We start from the raw sequence: 18,088 nt of genomic DNA, 5'->3' as shown, positions 1-18,088 counted from the left end.
ATTTTGCAATAAATAACTTAAGAGATCTAACATAACTTCCAGGCTGCAGAGAAGCAGGAACCTCTCGTGAAGGAAATGCTCATCATCCCATTACTGTGAAAGACACTTCTCCTTGCCTCCTGCCCCTTCAATTCTCCATCTTCAAATCCAAACATGGACCCAAATTTTGGGTTCCAAATCAGATGATCCAAAGGTGAAATTTTATTAGCAACCCTCTCTTGTTTTATTAATATCTGAAGACATAGCAGAGCAGGATGGATATGTACAGTAGCATGTTTTTTTTCAATACTTTATTATACTTTCCCACATCCCCACCCATAAAACCTATTATAGGTATGCATTTGTTAATAAAACATTACAAAAAAAAGGGCAATTTTGGTATCATTGTGTGAAGGACCATATTAAGATTCTTTTGTTTTTGTTTTTGTTGTGTTTTAGCTGTGTGGTTAAATACCACACAAAAAAGATTCTTGCCATATACATCGTATACAATGTATCAGCAGATACATTGATTTTTCTCTGCATGAGGCTATCTGGAAAGTGTACAAAGAACCTCAAAGAACAGAATTGTGGACAATTTCCAACATTTTTCTGAGGAGATTCTTTTGCGCACTTTCCAAACACTCTCAGGCTGAGAAAATCAGTGTATGTGCTATATGATAAGAATCCCTTTTTTGTGTGGTGTTTACCCACACTACTAAAACACAATAACAACAAAAAAAAGAACCTTGGAAATGGCCCAACAATGCATACATTCTGATATTAACTTAGAAATTTTCCGAGAAATAGACATTTGAGTTTAATAACAGGGAAATACCGTGGTTTTTAAGTGAACCCATTGCATTGTTTGCAGGATCCTGGAAGTAAATAACGGTTTCCAGAAATTTTTTTTTTTTTTTTGGTAAATTATGGTCATGTCACCCCAGAATGTTGCAAGTGGCCATAAAAGCCAGCCAATTGCAAAAGGGCCCAAAATGCAGTCACGTGATTGTTGTGGCTGCCCTGGGTGTTAGAATTTTGAATCTGGGTCTTAATTCCCCTTTTCAGGGTCCGTCATGGTGGTGTGGCGTTCATATGCCGACTCTGTAAACCGCTTCGAGAGGGCTGTAAAGCACTGTGAGGTGGTATATAAGTCTAAGTGCTATTGCTATCATAACTTCAAACAATCGCGAAGCAACCAGTCATAAGTCAAGGACTGTTTGTAGAGTATTTCACTGCTGCTTTGTGTTGATGACACAGGACTGACAGGAGGACTGTTAAACTGCCAAGGCAAGAGATGCTCCCTGGGTGTTAAATCACTTTTATCAAGGAATGTCCCATTGAGCAGTGATGCAAAGGAAGACAAAGAAATGTGCCAATTGTAGGGGGGGGAAATGAAAAGAGCTAGTTGCGCATACTTCAGTTCTGAATCAGGCTGTAGCTAAATTGTAATCCAGGAAAAAAAAGCGAGCATAGCAGAAAAGAGAACGGATAAAGGAATGTTACATGAGAAATCATATTCCATAGAAAAATAAAGAATACAATGTCATAGAGGTCACCCTGGATGGTGAATGGGACTGTCCAGTTGAAACTCCACCCCTTTTTGCATAAAAGGGGCGTGGCTTTGATTGCGCAGGGGTGGGAGCCATCTTGACTTTGACCCCCTCTAAGAATGCCCCTGCAGGTGGTATAGTAGTAGTTTAGAAGTTCAGGACACAACAGGTCTACAACTGGGACCTGGAAGAGAGATTTATCACATTGGCTTATGGAGATTGGCAGAACGTACTTTATGGTGTGGTACATTTTAAGATGAATTCTGAAGGCTGTGGGAATAAAACCTGCTACAGTGAGCCTCTCCCACTCAAATACCCATCTTGGGGAGCTGCAGAGCGCGGTTGGATCACAAAGATTAACAAATGTTTCTTCATGCTGCTCACTGTTGGATCGGAGATGTACCCACCCTTCTTCGGCGGCTGGGGCGGCGCTGTGTAGAAAACATGGTCCGTAATCCAGATGGGTAAGCCACCACTTGAGAAGGGCCCTGGAGTTGTTCATTGGCTGTCATCTCACGACGCATCTCGGTCAGCGTCTGGGCTGGGGATTCAAGCAGGCGTTGAAATAAGGTCTTTGTGCCGACTGGCTTTTCATAACAGGTAAAAGTCACAGCTGTGCCCCGATCGGACTTCATCTCACGCGAAAAGCCATCCGAGGTGCCAGCAAAGCAGCGCCCAATTGCAATCTCCTTGGCAAGGTGTGGATTCTGGTCAGTCACGGTGTAGATGCCATAGTTGTGCCCCAAGGGATCCACTGGCGCCAACATGGTGAAAGCCATAGTGTCATTATTTTCCACTAGAGGCGGGTGACGGCTTAGATACTCCCTCAAGTAGCTGTTGACAGCCGTACGGTAGCAGTTCCCTTGTGGGATGACAGATACTATAGTCCTGTCCACCATTCCTTGGTCAAACAACATCCCGCTGCATTTGAATTCAATGCAGGCTGCCGAGCTGTTAAGTATGTCAACGTCCCGGATGCTACGGGAATCCCTTAGGCCATACAGTTGTCCCCGAGTCCTTGGGTGACTGCCACCCACATTTCGTGACCTCACCATGTATTCATGTGGCCCATTAATCTTCACTTTGATATAGCAGGCACGGAATTCTTGAGGGTTCGGCCACCAGGAGAGGTAGTCTCCCGTCCAAGTGGTCAGGTCAGTCTCTTTAAAAGGCACAACGTTATATTCATACTTGTCCTCCTCCACTCGGTAAAATCGGAAGTGGTTGGCTGTGACGGGAGCCTGATCACAGTCCTTCAGATGCCGATAGGCATAAATGGGCCCGTTGGTCTCATCGATATTGTTCTGGTTGGGTTTGGCAAGGTTGATCCTGAAAGCTGTCTTCTTTAGGGCAGGGTCCTCATGGTCAGTTCTCTGGTAGCCAAGCTTGTTGAGGTAAGGCTGAGAGACACCTATGGCCCGAGGGTTGAGCTTTGGGCTTGAAGGAACAGCCTCCAGTTCCTCTCCTCCCATGGTTGCTGTGACGTAGGCCGTGTAGGCATCAGCCCTCTCGCTATCGCAGAAAGCAGGTAAACATGCACCATTGGGACCTGTCACCACACTGTCAAATCGACCCCAGGCCCGAGGGTTAGAAGGATAACCAGGTCTGGGCTCAAGATTGATGAGAGTCACAACAACTCCCTCCAGCTGCTCACTAGGGTAGAACTTTTCGTTGATGTATGTTCTGACTTTGACAAAGCAGCGACGGCTTTCTGCAACGTCCAGATTGAATAGGCGCCTTTCCCGGACTTCCAAGTTGCCAATCAAGAAATTTCTCTCCTCCCGTTTCTTGCGTTTCCTCTTGGGCAGCTTGAGAGACGCTTCTTCCTCCCACAGACCTGTTATGGGATTGAGGGACCAGAGTTTCATTTTTTCTGTATGTTCCAGAGTTTTGATGAGGTCAGTGTCCATCTTTATCTCCACCCGCCCGATTTCTAAGTCCTGGTGTGTTTCTTCTTCCCAGAAATCCATCGAAAACATGCCGTATGTCCTGAGAGGGAAGAGATCTCCTTCGGCATTGATGAAATTCAGGTCACTGGAGGCAGTGCTCACTGTACCAATGTCCCGTGGGTCCACAAAAGTAATGCTTGCCTTGACAGTCCCATTGTAGACCTGCCCATCAGATCTGAAGAATGATCCAGGTGGGACAACTATCTCCCCAATAGGATTTTCTTCAGATACTTCTCCCAGTGGAATAGTATTAGATTCCATTGATGCCAGGTCAATGGGCTCCTTCTTCCTCATCAGTTTGACTTCCTGGTAAACAGCCCCACCACGTTGGTCAAGTGGGAAAACCTTGACAGCATCAACAAATTTTTGCAGCCGATCCACAAACCTGACCACAAGTCTCTCTGTGTTGGGTGGCACCTCTATGGTGAATGTGCCTTTATACCCAGTGAAGCCAATTTTCTCCGCACCCAGATAGATCTCACCAAAGCGGAGAGGTTCGCCATCGTCAGCCGCTGATGCTTTGCCCCGAACCAGGACTTTGGGCCGAGTACAGGTGGTACAGCCACACTCTGCAACCACTTTGACGGGAAGGATGTAACCAGTGCAGTGGATCTCTCTCACTTCCATGCGTTGTGTCCCACAACAATGCAGAGTAGCATCTTGGCACCGCAGGCCACCTGAAGAGTTTCCAGCACAGGGAGTACTGGGGCAATGACCAACGTTGTAAAAGTGGGAACCTGTTGCCTCTTGAAAACAATCATCGGGGAGTTTTATGAGGTATTCCTCTGGCTGGGCTCTACATGCTGGAATATCTGGACCTGAAAGAAGAAAAAGAGATATATCTATAAAGCCTTAGTAAGACCACACTATAAGACCACACTTAGTAAGACCACACTTAGTAAGACCACACAGTTTTGGTCACCACACTATAAAAAAGATGTTGAGACTCTAGAAAAAGTGAAGAGAAGAGCAACCAGGATGATGAGGGGACTGAAGACTAAAACATGAAGAATGGTTACAGGAACTGGGCATGGCTAGTCTAGTAAAGAGAAGGACCAGGGGAGACATGATAGCAGCCTTCCAATATTTGAGGGGCTGCCACAGAGAGAAGGAAGGGTCAAGCTATTTTCTAAAGCACCCGAAGGCCAGACAAGGAATAATGGATGGAAACTGAACAAGGAGAGATTCAACCTGGAAATAAGGAGAAACTTTCTGACAGTGAGAACAATCAACCAATGGAACAAAAGTTGCCTTTGGAAGTTGTGGGAGTGCCATCACTTGAGACTTTCAAGAAGAGATTGGACTCCCATCTGTCAGAAATGGTGTAGGGCAGTGATCCCCAACCTTTCTTATGCCGCGGCCCGGTATCCCCAACCTTTTTTATGGCGCGGCCCGGTACCGGCATTAGCTGGGCGCCGCCATCTTTTGATGAAAAAGTGCTTCCGGTGAGCTTTCTACCCGGAAAAGCTCACCGGAAGCACTTTTTCATCAAAAAAAAGATGGCGGTGCCCAGCAAACCAGCGGCCTGGTAGGACTTGTTCCACGGACCGGTACCGGTCCGCGGACCAGTGTTTGGGGACCCCTGGTGTAGGGAGTTGGACTAGATGACCTACAAGGTCCCTTCCAACTCTGATTATCTGTTATCTGTTATCTGAAGGATGAGATTAGGTGTCCTGTTAAAATCCAGTTATATATTTGTGACATTTAGCAGAAGATATGAATAACAGGCAAAAGAGGGTTGTTGCAATATCACATGAGCAAAGAATCCATCTTGGCAGACTGGCTTCTAAGTGCATCTTTTGTTCCTGAGAAGATAATACCAATACCAGCACCAAGAAAGATTTCAATCTGAAAACTTATGAGAATCCTGTAAAATTCAACACTGAACTCAAAGGCACAAAAACAAACAAAACTTAGTATGATCTTTTTTTATAAGCTGCCCAGAGTTGCAGGTGGGTGGGCAACTTTAGGAATCAAAATAAATAAGGCACACATTATGATTCATATACCACAATGGCTATGTTCACCCAATACTGAGCCAAGCTCAAACAAACCACATTATCCCAAAACCAGATATTTCAAGAAGGCCCTGTCACAAAAAAAGCAGCTACTTACTTATTACTGTCAAATGGGCACCAGAGGATTTGATTGAACTGTGGTCATTGCTGGCTTTGCAGTGGTATAAGCCAGCTTGGTGAGTTCTCAAATCACGTAACACTAAACTCCTGCTGTAATTGTATGTTTTCCAGTTCAGGAGCGTTTCATTGTGATACCTAGAGAAACAGAAGGAGGGGATGGAGAGGCAGAAAGGGGAAAAAAACCACTTATATTTGAGTTGGCAACAATTACCTTTTTCCTTGGTCAGTTCCATACACTGTTTCCACTCACCAAACCTTCAAAAGCCAGTTTGCATTAAACCATAACTTTTCTAACTGTTTTGTGCATGACACACTGAGATTTTAGGGTGAGGCAAATAAAGTAAGGATTGCCACAATCAAGCAAATGTAAGCAAATTTCCTTTTTTTTAGAGAGAGAAAATGACATTGGAATACAAAATGGACTTATTAGATTAAGTTTAAAATACAGTATGTTACTATATCTGGTAACTCTTAATAGACTATTGCAAATTAGGGCTGAATTATGAAGATTTCATAATTTCTATGCAGATTTCAATCATCTAGATCATGGTTGTCCCAAAAGTGCTTTTTCAAAATGCAACTGGACTTAGTTTTTCCTTCAAGACATTTCACTCCTCATCCAAGAAATTTCCTCAGTTCGCTGAAATCAGAATTCAAGAAGTTTCTTGGATGAGAAGCGAAACGTCTCCAAGGAAAAACAAAGTCCAGTTGCCTTTTGAAAAACCATCTTTATGAATTTTTATAATTTGATTTTTTATTATAAGGGATGATATGGGAAGAAGAGACCTTCTCCTTATTGAAATATTAGAAAGGGTTTTAAGTTTCTGAAGTTTATACTTGTCTGGAGGGAGTAGACAGTCATATTTTATATATTTTCTAAAAAAAAATTCTATATCTTTTACTTCTTTTTCTTCACTTTTTACGTTTTTCCTAATTTATGTTAGTCTTTTACCTTTGTATAGGTAAACTCTAATAGAAAAAAATCTCAGCTCCTACTGGCTATATGAATATGTATATTCTTGCAGCGAAGGCTGTTTGTGTCATTCGCTGCTCTCCAGGATGTATTTCACTTCCCAAGTCCAAAACAGTCCTTGGACTCTAATGTTCTCCAGACTAAATATATATATTATAGATAAAGCCTATCATCCTCACCTTTAGCTCACCCTGCCATTGGCTCTGAATTTTTTTTTAAAAAGAGTTGTTGTTCAATTTAGAAAGCTTGTTGAAGTGATGGTATGGCAGTAGGTCAGATCAGGTTAAACAGAAAGGAAACAGAGCCAAAGAACCAGGTGTTTCTCTTTTGTTATCCTGGCTTCAAAATTGCTTTTACCTCAGTTCAACCTATAACTTGAAATGTTCTGCAATCCTCTTTTTGTTGTTGTTGGTGTGTGTGTGTGTCTGCTTGTATCCACAAACACCCACATAAAGAGTTCCTTTATTTTTTTACATGGAATATTTCGGTGACATTTTCAAAAAGGCTTTGATCAATGTTCCCCAATTGTATAATCTCAACTTTTTATAGTCTTGTTTTTTAAAGAAGTTTATATGGAATAGTTTAATGTATTTTGGCCCTATAAAACCTAGCTGGGTTTTGGAGAAAAGAAAGACCAGTTCTTACTGGCAGCCTTTATTGGACTCAAAAGTGGCTGAGGCCAGAGACAGCAAATGTAATGATTGATCAGGGTGTCCCAAGTTTCCACAAATATCTTCTGACATCTACTGAAAAGTTGTTTTAGAGGGTCTCAGGTGAGTTACGGGTGTCAGGATAGACAGACTGATATTAATTTTTAACAGTTTGTTTTGGGGCTTATGTTTAATTGACCCGATCTTTCTCTGTTTGCTTGTTTTTTTAATCTGATGCTCTTAAACTTCTGAGAGACTCAATTAAGAATAGCAAGTTTAAATTTGAAAAAGAAATAAATTTGAATTCTCCTTTCCCCATGAAATGTTAGACCTGCCAATCTTCCTGAAATCTGGGTTGCAAAAAAACAGATGATCACTAGATGGCAGCAAAGAGATGCAGAAAACTCTAACTTCGCTTCCATTTGTCAGGGATGAGTTTTTCCTGTTTGCTAGCACCAGACTCAGTCTTCTCATCTGCAAAATAGTGCACAGCACTGACTTATCATATAGAGATGTCTGTTGGGATTATTGCTGGATAATACACAACAAGTTCCTGTTTAAAAACAAGAGTGAGTAATGCAAGTTCAAAGGTTGTGATTGCAACTTCCTCCCACAAAGAGAGGCAAAAATGATAGTAGCAAGAGAAAGTGGTTGAGGACTCCTTTTTTTTTGTTCCCTCCATCACTTCAGCTTTTTATTCCCAGAGAATGAGTTAAACACAGGTTCAAGTTACGATATCAGTTTTTCTCTGCTCTCCTGAATTCCATCTTCAGCATGACTCACCAGTAATATTTTTGGGGTTCAGGGGTGCCTTGAGCACTGCAGCAGAACCTCACTTTTTCTCCAACCCTCCTCACTTTTGATTCAGGACTGGTCACCATGTAAAGTTGTTCTGCCATGGATAGAAAGGAAAGGAAAGGAAAGGAAAGGAAAGCAAAGGAAAGGAAAGGAAAGGAAAGGAAAGGAAAGGAAGAAGGAAGACAGAAGGGAATGAAAGAGGGGAAAGGAAGGGAACAAACAACAATATTAATCTGACAAAAGTACATTTGTCTCACCAAAACAGTCAATTTATGGATGATGAGTTTTCCCTTCGCCTTCCTTCAGTGTTTTATGGGTTTGCTATGCCTCCAAATTGGCTAGCTGACTTCCAATTTAGCTAGGACATTTTCCAACATTAATTCCAGGACTGAACCATGTGTAATTTGTCAGTTTTCGTGGCTTTCAAGGAAGGGTTACACAATAAAGTTTACATCTAGCAGATGCGCTCACACCATATACTGTTTCACAAGGTCAGGGGAATTTCTTTTTTTCTGGCTGAGTACAACCTCAGTCTGATTTTGGGTTGCCTCAGTAGCCAGGTTCAGTGTCTTTGACCCAGAGTTGAGCTGAAATGCCCTCTACCCAACTCTGAACGTAAACTCTGCTGCTCTCAGTGCCAGTCCCAGTGCTGCCTCTATAGTCTCTATTCCAGCTTTCTGCCAGATTGTGATGTCTCGATTTCTTGTATTCAGAGAATATTAGTGGTTAAGATGCTGTCCTAGGAACCAGGAGATCGTGAGTTCTAGTCCTGCCTTAGACATGAAAAACCAAACGAATGACTTTGGGCCAGTCGCTCTCTCTCTCAGCCCAACCTGATTCACAAGATTGTTATTATGGGGAAAATAAGACGAGGAAGGAGTATTAAGTATGCTTGCTGCCTTGAATTACTTATAAATCATAATAAAGATAAGATTTTAAAAATGCAAATAAATAACCATTAATTATACTCACGGGTTTAACCCTTTATCAAAATCTGGAACCAGCTAATGTAAATTGTAAATGTAATTGTAAATGTTCCAACACTGGAAGTTTTTAAGAAGAGATTGGATAACCATTTGTCTGAAATGGTACTGTAGGGTTTCCTGCCTAGGCAGGGGGTTGGACTAGAAGACCTCCAAGGTCCCTTCCAACTCTGTTATTCTATTCTATTCTATTCTATTCTATTCTATTCTATTCTATTCTATTCTATTCTATTCTATTCTATTCTATTCTATTCTATTCTATTCTATTCCATTCCATTCCATTCCATTCCATTCCATTCCATTCCATTCTATTCTGTGGGCGGGAACTGCACAGTAAAGCAAGTTTCCCATATTTTATTTGGAGGGGGTGGGATTCCTGCAAATCAGGAACAGGTAGTCCTCAAATTATGGCCACAATTTCCCCACCCCCCAGCCTATTGCACTTACCCAGTCTGTGGAGTACGATCTCCACCAAAGAGGTCCCAGAGCCATTGACAACAGGTGAGGCACTACCTGGTGCAAAGTGCTCAAGCTCAGCACTGACGTTGGTGCTATTGCCAGCACAGATGCCACGGATGGCGAACTGACCCCAACGATTGCTTTGGGCCAAGGGGACGAGAGGCTGGTCCGCGAGGGATATCTGGGCATCGGCAAGGGGCATCCCATCGGCCCTCCGAACAGTGCCCAAGAGTGTGTGGTTGGGACAAATGCAGCCAGTACAGTCCTTGTTGGGGATGCCAATGACACAGCTGAGCTGGCAAGCTAGAAAGAGAGAACCAAGAGGGGGCATTAAAGAGTCTGGGCTTGTTAGAGAAGGGGAGGAGCAAGTGTGGACTTATAAGGGATTGAGGTCTGCTAGGTTTGTACGAGAGAGGCAACAGTCTCAAGGGAGGGGCTTCCAAGAAGATGGATGATAGCAACAACAACGTCACTTGGGCTTATATACAGCTTCACAATGCTTTACAGCCCTCTGTAAGTGGTTGACAGAGTCAGCCTATACAGGGGTGGGCTGCTGGGGATTGGCAGGGGTTCAGGAGAACTCCTAGCTAAAATTCTGTGCAGTTCGGAGAACCCCCAAATCCCACTCCTGGCTGGTCCTGCCCACCCCGCCCCTCCCAGGAGTCCAGGGGTGGGATTCAAATTTTTTAAAACCAGTTCTGTGGGCGTGGCTTAGGTGGTGGGCGTGGCTGGGTAGTCATGTGACTGGGTGGACATGGCTTGGTGGTCATGTTATTGGCTGGCTGTGGCCAACTCAATATCACTCACATCGAGGCACGCATCTCCCCGCCTGGCGTCTCATGACTGTGGGGATGCTGCAACAGTTGTAAGTGTGAAAAATGGTCATAAGTCACTTTTTTCAGTGCCATTGTAACTTTGAATGGTCACTCCACACAAGCAAAGTACCAGCAAAGGAGGGGGGAAAAACTCCAGAGACGTTCCTGAGACAGGAAGTCCAGTCCTGCCAAGAATGTAATAAGGGTTAACGGAGAGGCAGTTTCTGTAAGCAACACCAGAATGTTTCCTTCCTGCCTTCCTTACAGGATTAGGCCAGTAATTTCTTCTAACAACCGGTTCTCCGAACTGCTTAGAATGTTAACAACTGGTTCTAGCGAATAAGTGCGAACTGGTAGAATCCCATCCCTGCATGAGTCCTCACGCGGCCTGTTTTGGATGCAGATAAGGTTGCAGGGCGCATGTGCAGGCTCGGGGAGGACCAAAGATGGTCCTCCTGGAAGTTCGGGAAGGCTAGAAATGGGCCCATTTCCAGCTTCCAGAGAGCCTCCGGAGTCCGGGTAGGCCATTTTCACCCTCCTGGAGGCTCAAGGAAAGTGTGATGACCCAGGGTGGGATATAAAACAAACAGTCACAGAAACAGGTGAAGCCCCTTTTATTCCTTCAGTTTGCTTCCAAGCTCCCAATATCTTTGACGGAAGACAAAAACACTCCCACACAAACAGTTACATGAAGAAGGAAAAAAGCAACACAAACCAGGCAAGATAAGGGCTGGAAGATGTCCACAGATAACACACACTGGGAAGGATGCCAAACTCAGAGAGGAACTATAAACTAGAGATATTTACATGATTTGTTTCCAGTGTTTGCCAGTACGCAGGTCCAAACTCTTATTCAGTTGTCACACCTGCAGCCCATGAAGAGGATCAAGGCCCTCTCCTCCCGAGGAGACCACGTCTCTCCCTTATCCTCTCCTCCCTGAGTGCCCTAGGACAGGGGTCCCCAACCACTGGTCCGCGGACCGGCACCGTCCGCGGAACAAGTCTTACCAGGCCGCTGGTTGCTGGGCGCCGCCATCTTTTTGATAAAAGTGCTTCCAGTGAGCTTTTCCGGGTAGAAAGCTCACCGGAAGCACTTTTTCATCAAAAAGATGGCGGCGCTAGCGGTGAGCTTTTCCGGTAGAAAGCCATTTCTACCGGAAAAGCTCACGAAGCTAGCGCCGCCATCTTTTTGATGAAAAGTGCTTCCGGTGAGGTCACCGAAGCACTTTTTCATCAAAAATGATGGCGGCGCCCAGTTGATGCCGTACCGGGCCACGGCATTAAAAAGGTTGGGGATCACTGCCCTAGGATGGAGAGGGGATGGGCCTGGGTCCTACTCTGACTGCTCAGCCGGCCTCTGCCCTTCCCCAGCCTCCTCCACAACCTCCGGAGCCACACTTCCACTCCCTGTCGGCTGTTCCTCCTCTCCCTCAGAGTCAGTCTCCACCAGGGGCAAACACACACACACACACACACACCTGCCGTGGTGCAGGAGGATGACTAGGCCACGCCCACCATGGCCATGCCCACCCAGCAACCGGGCAGAGAACCCATTGCTAACATTTTTGAAGCCCTATTGCCCCCAACAATCTGGGTCCTCATTTTACCGGAAGGATGGAAAGCTGAGTCAACCTTAAGCCCCATCAGGATTCAAACTCCATGAGTGAGCAGCGAGTTAGCAAATGTTGCAAAATAGGGAATGTCGGGGGCAGTGGCACCTTTCTTTCAGCCAAGGCCGAAAGCTGCCTGACCTCCATCTGATTACCTAACTTGTATTATTATTTTTTCCTCCTGTTCAGGGAGAATTTCTTCGAGTTCAGAGGAGGGATTGCTTGACAACCTATCTCTTCCTAAATTGCTTTTTCTTTTGAGTACGGGCTCTGCTTCCCTGGAAGCTGCAAATCAGCTCAGCTCTGTAATTGTGATTAGTTAATTAGCACCCAGGCCCGGCTTGTGCTGCTATCTGAAATTGCCATGATCCTCCTTTTGTATCCTAAGCATCCAGGAGCATTTTTAAGCTTGGCTGGCATCCAGGCAAGCCTTTCAAAGTGTATTCGCTATTGTGTGCTTGTAATCTCTTCCTTTGCAATGAGCAGAAATACAAACATTCATTTCCCCTGGCCAATTATTATCCCAGAATCGAGGTGTGGATTCTGAAGGGTGGGGAGCGGAGGTGGTATTCAGCCAGTTCTGACCAGTTCTGGAGAACCGGTAGTGGAAATTTTGAGTAGTTTGGAGAACCAGCAAATCCCACCTCTGACTGGCTCCGCCCCCATCTACTCTCTGCCTCCCAAGTCCCAGCGGATCGGCTGGGTCTTCTTTGGTTGCCCTTCTCAGGAGAACGGAGCTGAAAAGCAGGTTAGTGGGGTGGGGAGGGAATGGAGATTTTTCAGTAACCTTCCCCTGGAGTGGGGTGAAAATGGAGATTTTGTAGTATATCCTTCCCCTGTCATGCCCAGCAAGCCATGCCCACAGAACCGATAGTAAAAAAAATTGAATACCAACTCTGGTGGGGAGTGTGGAAAAGGCCTATAAGAGTTGCCCCCTTTTCCCAGCTTTCTTGTGAACTGAATTTGAACCTTCCCTGCTGTTAGGACTCCTCTGGCTATCTGGGCTTGTATCTTCATGAAATTGTAAGTATTTAGGAGCCATTTCTTAATCTTTTCTAAGATCTATTAAAGTCCTGGCTTCTCTCCTTTGGTATTCATCCTGCAAATTCCAAATTAGGTGTTTGACATGCAGATTAACAGAAATGTTGCCTTTAAGAATTTGTGGCGGGAACAGTGAGGGCCACAGAAATATGTATGCACAAGTCACCTAACCTTCAAGGCTAAGTACAGTCGGAGAGGTTTTATTTCCTGGACAAGGTATGTCGGCACATATCTTCACCTCCAAGGGACGCCCAACACAATGTGAGTGCTTCGTTTTTTGACAATTTCGATGACGCACTTGCTTCCTACCACTGCCGCATGTTTTTGAGCAAGGACTCCAGGCTCCCCATTGGCTCCATTTGAGTTCTGAGGGTGAGAGAAGCCACTGGCATTAATAATCAATTGTGCTTTTGCTTTCATGGAACAACCTGTCTAAAAGTTTCTGAAACTGGCATAGTTGACATCAGCCCCACCTATTTTTACTTGGACTGAGTCCTCTGGAAATCAATAGCTTTGGTGTTCTCTGAGTGGGGTTGTTTTCTTGCAAACATTTCATTACCCAACTAGGTAACCTCATCAGTTGGTAGCAGTGACAATATTACCTAGTTGGGTAATGAAATATCTGCAAGAAACAACCCAACTCAGATAGTGCCAAGGACGCCACAGTTCAACCTTGAGCTACAGATGTCTCTTCTACTGGAAATCAATACAGGTAGTTCTCGACTTCCATCAGTTCATTTATGACTGTTCGAAGTTACAAAAGCAATGAAAAAAATTACTTATGACCGTTTTTCACACTTACGACTGCTGCAGCATCCCCGTGGTCACATGATTTACATTCAAATGCTTGACAACTGACTCACATTTAAGACGGTTGCATTGTCCCAGGGTCCAGAGGTGGTATTCAGCAGGTTCTGACCAGTTCTGGAGAACCGGTAGCGGAAATTTTGAGTTGTTCAGAGAACCGGCAAACACAACCTCTGACTGGCCCTGCCCCCTTCTATTCTCTGCCTCCCGAGTCCTAGCTGATCGGCTGGGTCTTGTTTTGTTGCCCTGCACAGGAGAATGGAGCTGGAAAGCCGGTTAGTGGGGTGGGGAGGGAATGGGATTTTGCAGTAACCTTTCCCTGGAGTGGGGAAGGAATGGAGATTTTACAATATCCTTCCCCTGTGATGCCCACCAAGCCACGCCCACCAAGCCATGCCCACAGAACTGGTAGTAAAAATTTTTTGAATCCCACTACTGCCGGGGTCCCTTTTGTGACCTTCTGACAAGCAAAGTCAATGGGGAAGCCAGATTCATTTAACAAACCAGGTTACTAATTTAACAACGGCAATGATTCACTTAACAAATGTGGCCACAAAAGTTGTAAACTGGGGCAAAATTCACTTAACAAATTTCTCCCTTAGCACATAAATTTTGGGCTCATTTGTGGTTATAAGTTGAGGACTACCTGTAGCTTTTATGCCTGTGGAGACATGCATATGATTGTGCTTCAAAATCCGTGAAGAAGAAAATTCAGGGATATCCTTTGTCCCCATTTATTTAGATATCTCATTAAAGAGTTTTACTTGAGGGGTGTCTTCATATAATACTATGCCACTTTTGTGTTTAAATGTACTTCTCTTAAACAAAACAGAAGTCTATTGGTATCCATCACTAAAAAAAAAAGAGCTGTTTATTATAATTTTTGCGAATGCATATTATACTGATGTTCCTCAGATTTTAGTCCCAACCTCAAGGAAGGCTGTGAAAATTACTTTGGAAGGTCAGATCTCTTGGCACTAGGAACAGTTTGCCTCTTAAAGCATGAACATTAAAGGGGCTTTAGACACCCAGCCCTGCCTTGCATTGGCAAAGCTCTTTTGGAACTGGTGACAAAAGTCCTGTGGTTTTTTTTCCCCTCCCCTTCCTCTCCAGCGTCTGCTCCCAAACCACAAACACTTCTTCTGGTTTCTTTTTTTTGTTATGAATTTATTCTATGACTTATGCAAAAAAAAACATGTGTGTTAAACCACGTAAAAGTTCAACGTCTCAATTCTTGTTCCTGAGAAGGTAAGCAAAAAGAGACAAGCAGTTGGCCTGCTTCTCCAATCCAAAGCTCCAGACACACATTTTGAACAGAGAAAATGCTGGAGTTTTTCCCTAAAAGATTGTCTGCCCACCAAGTTATTCAGCGCCACTGGAGAGTTGTACCACCTTTTCAACCAATCAGAATAGAGCTGGAAGGGACCTTGGAGGTTTTCTAGTCCAACCCCCTACTCAAGCAGGAGAACCTATACCATTTCAGACAGGTGGCTGTCCAGTCTTTTCTTTAAAAACTCCAGTGTTGGAGCACCCACAACTTCTGAAGGCAGGCTGTTCCACTGCTTTATTGTCCTCACTGTTAGGAAATTTCCCCTTAATTTCAGGTTGCTTCTTTCCAGGGGTAGGATTCTACCAGTTCACACCTATTCGCTACAACTGGTTGTTAACATTCTAAGCACTTCGGAGAACCGGTTGTTAGAAGAAATTACTGGCCTAATCCTGTAAGGAAGGCAGGAAAGAAACATTCTGGTGTTGCTTACAGAAACTGCCTCTCCGTTAACCCTTATTACAGTCTTGGCAGGACTAGACTTCCTGTCTCAGGAATGTCTCTGGAGTTTTTTCCCCTCCTTTGTTGGTACTTTGCTTGTGTGGAGTGACCATTCAAAGTTACAAAGGCACTGAAAAAAATGACCTATGACCATTGTTCACACTTACAACTGTTGCAGCATCCCCACAATCATGAGATGCCAGGCAAGGAGATGCGTGTCTCGATGTGAGTGATATTGAGTTGGCCACACGCAGCCAGTCACATGACCACCAAGCCATGTCCACCCAGTCACATGACCTCCTAAGCCATGCCCACCACCTAAGCCACGCCCACAGAACCAGTTGTTAAAGATTTTGAATCCCACCCCTGCTTCTCTCCTTGATTAGTTTCCATCCATTGTTTCTTGTCCTGCTTTCTGGTGCTTTTAGAAAATAAGGTTGAAGAGCAAGACTATAATGTAGTAGCAAAAATGACAATGACTGTGGGAAAAGAGGAAGGGATGAGCTCTTGTTCACAAAACACAGCACATAAGAATAATGTAAGATACTTTATGTGTAAAAAAAACCTATCTAAAATAAGTTTAGAAAGTGGAAGCAAATGTGTCTTCAAGAAAATAAATAGGAATAAATACATTTTGACAAAATGATACTTCTTTATTCATTAGATTGGATCGATATACCATCTTAGTGGTTAAATAATATTCCTTCTACTTTTTACCTTTACCTTTAATCCAATAATGTATATTAGTCTCAGAGAAGGACTGGCCTCAAATCACCTCAAATCAGTCTAGTAGCACCTTTTCTGATCGACACATTTTATTAAAAAGCATATGGTATATAACTACACCTTCATTTTTGGCTACCAAGGATTAACACAGCTGTCTTTCTGCAGTGTTGTTGTGCTGCAAATCCACTCCCATACTGGCTACATTACACAAATATAGCAGGAATTTGGCCAGTCACTCTCTTTTAGCCCAACCCATCTCACAGAGTTGTTGTTGTGGAGGAAAAAAGCAGAAATAAGTATGTTTGATTTGATTATTTATTGTACCCTATGACTATTATTAAGTATTCTACCTTATGATTCTTGACTCTTGACGAATGTATCTTTTCTTTTACGTACACTGAGAGCTTACGCACCAAAGACAAATTCCTTGTGTGTCCAATCACACTTGGCCAATAAAGAATTCTATTCTATTCTATTCTATTCTATTCTATTCTATTCTATTCTATTCTATTCTATTCTATTCTATTCCATTCCATTCCATTCCATTCCATTCCATTCCATTCCATTCTATTCTATTCTATTCTGTTGCTGTCTTGGGCAAATTAAAGTTGATAAAGTAATAAAGATGAAATAAAAATCTAATAAAATAAAATAAAAGATACCTGCAGGATTAAACCCCTTGTCCTCCAGAAGTTTAGAAGGAAGGAAGACTGTGTAGCAAATCATACAGGGCAGCAATGGGAAAAGCTTTATTTGATCAATTTTTTTATTGTTAGTGGCACATGCTCTTCTCACTTGGAACCCTTCGTTGGGCATCACAGGTCAACTGCCATCCCTGGAATTCCCATCACCAATCTCAAGAAAACACACTGTGCCGGGCTGATATTTTGGATCATTTTTTTTTTGACAAAGAATGTAGACAACATTGATAGATGTGTGCGTACTTAGGGTCAAATTCACCTCTTAGCCCCATCAGAACAAAGGATCGAGTGTCAGATCTTCTGGACAAAAATGTTTCATGCTTGCCCAAAAGCGTACTTGGCAGGAAACCTTGGCAGGGATCATGTTAATTAAAAAGGAATTGCCTTGCCCATAAAAACAGAAGCTCTCTGGCCCTGACCGCAAGACCATTGCTAACATTCCTTGCAGGTGATGTCTTGACCCCAAACCTGGGCATGGTACAGCTGTGTTCACTGCCTAGGCAAGTAAAGAGTTCTTCTTCCTTGAAAAATGTCAGAGGCTTCACAGAGAAAAAAAAATATTCTAGATGGCATCTATGGCCTTGAGAGGCAGTTTGGTGTAGTGGTTAATGCACCAGGCTAGAAACTTGGAGGCTGTGAATTCTAGTCCTGCCCGAGGCCCAAAGCCAGCTGGGTGACCTTGGGCCGGTCATTCTCTCCCAGCCTTAGCAATGAGACAATGGCAAACCACTTCCAAAATCTTGCCAGGGACTTGTCCAGGTAGTCGCCAGGAGTCAAAACAAAAACACACAAAGTATTGGAATTCAGAGATCAGATGTGGGTGGGAAAATGTCAGGGGGTGTAATAAAAAGGAGAGGAGGGAAGAATCTTTAATCAAATATTTCTCTATTTTGGTAATAAGAAAAACCATACAAATTTTGTCTAAATGTCTATGGAGATTCTCAGTCATCCAGGTCATTAGATTAGATTGGATTGGATTGGATTAGATTAGATTAGATTAACAGAGTTGGAAGGGACCTTGTAGATCATCTAGTCCACCCCCACCACCCAAGCAGGAGACCCTACACCATTTCTGACACATGGCAGTCTAATCTCTTCTTGAAAGTCTCAAGGGGTGAAGCTTCCACGACAACTCATG

General features: G+C 43.7%; 1 protein-coding gene across 2 annotated transcripts in view; it reads right to left on the bottom strand.

Moving 5' to 3' along the window:
* Positions 1-263: 263 nt before the first annotated feature.
* The window catches only part of CILP2 (cartilage intermediate layer protein 2), a 29,532-nt gene continuing 11,707 nt past the window's right edge, over positions 264-18,088 (bottom strand). The window contains exons 5-9 of one of the 2 annotated variants that reach the window (XM_087952597.1): positions 13,120-13,314; positions 9,471-9,785; positions 8,026-8,134; positions 5,597-5,754; positions 264-4,299 (exon numbers count right to left, since the gene is read on the bottom strand). In XM_087952597.1, the coding sequence (XP_087808723.1) occupies positions 1,913-4,299; positions 5,597-5,754; positions 8,026-8,134; positions 9,471-9,785; positions 13,120-13,314 (3,164 nt within the window). In that variant the 3' untranslated portion in view covers positions 264-1,912. The remainder of the gene's footprint in view (positions 4,300-5,596; positions 5,755-8,025; positions 8,135-9,470; positions 9,786-13,119; positions 13,315-18,088) is intronic. The other variant, XM_087952598.1, reaches the window with a different exon arrangement.

The sequence above is a fragment of the Notechis scutatus genome, chromosome 1 (genome assembly GCF_049901735.1).
Source record: "Notechis scutatus isolate UNSWTSFEM ecotype Mainland chromosome 1, rNotScu1.2, whole genome shotgun sequence".
Classification (NCBI taxonomy): domain Eukaryota; kingdom Metazoa; phylum Chordata; class Lepidosauria; order Squamata; family Elapidae; genus Notechis; species Notechis scutatus.
Note: the sequence above shows the minus strand (reverse complement) of the source record. Positions and strands in the feature narration are given on the sequence as shown.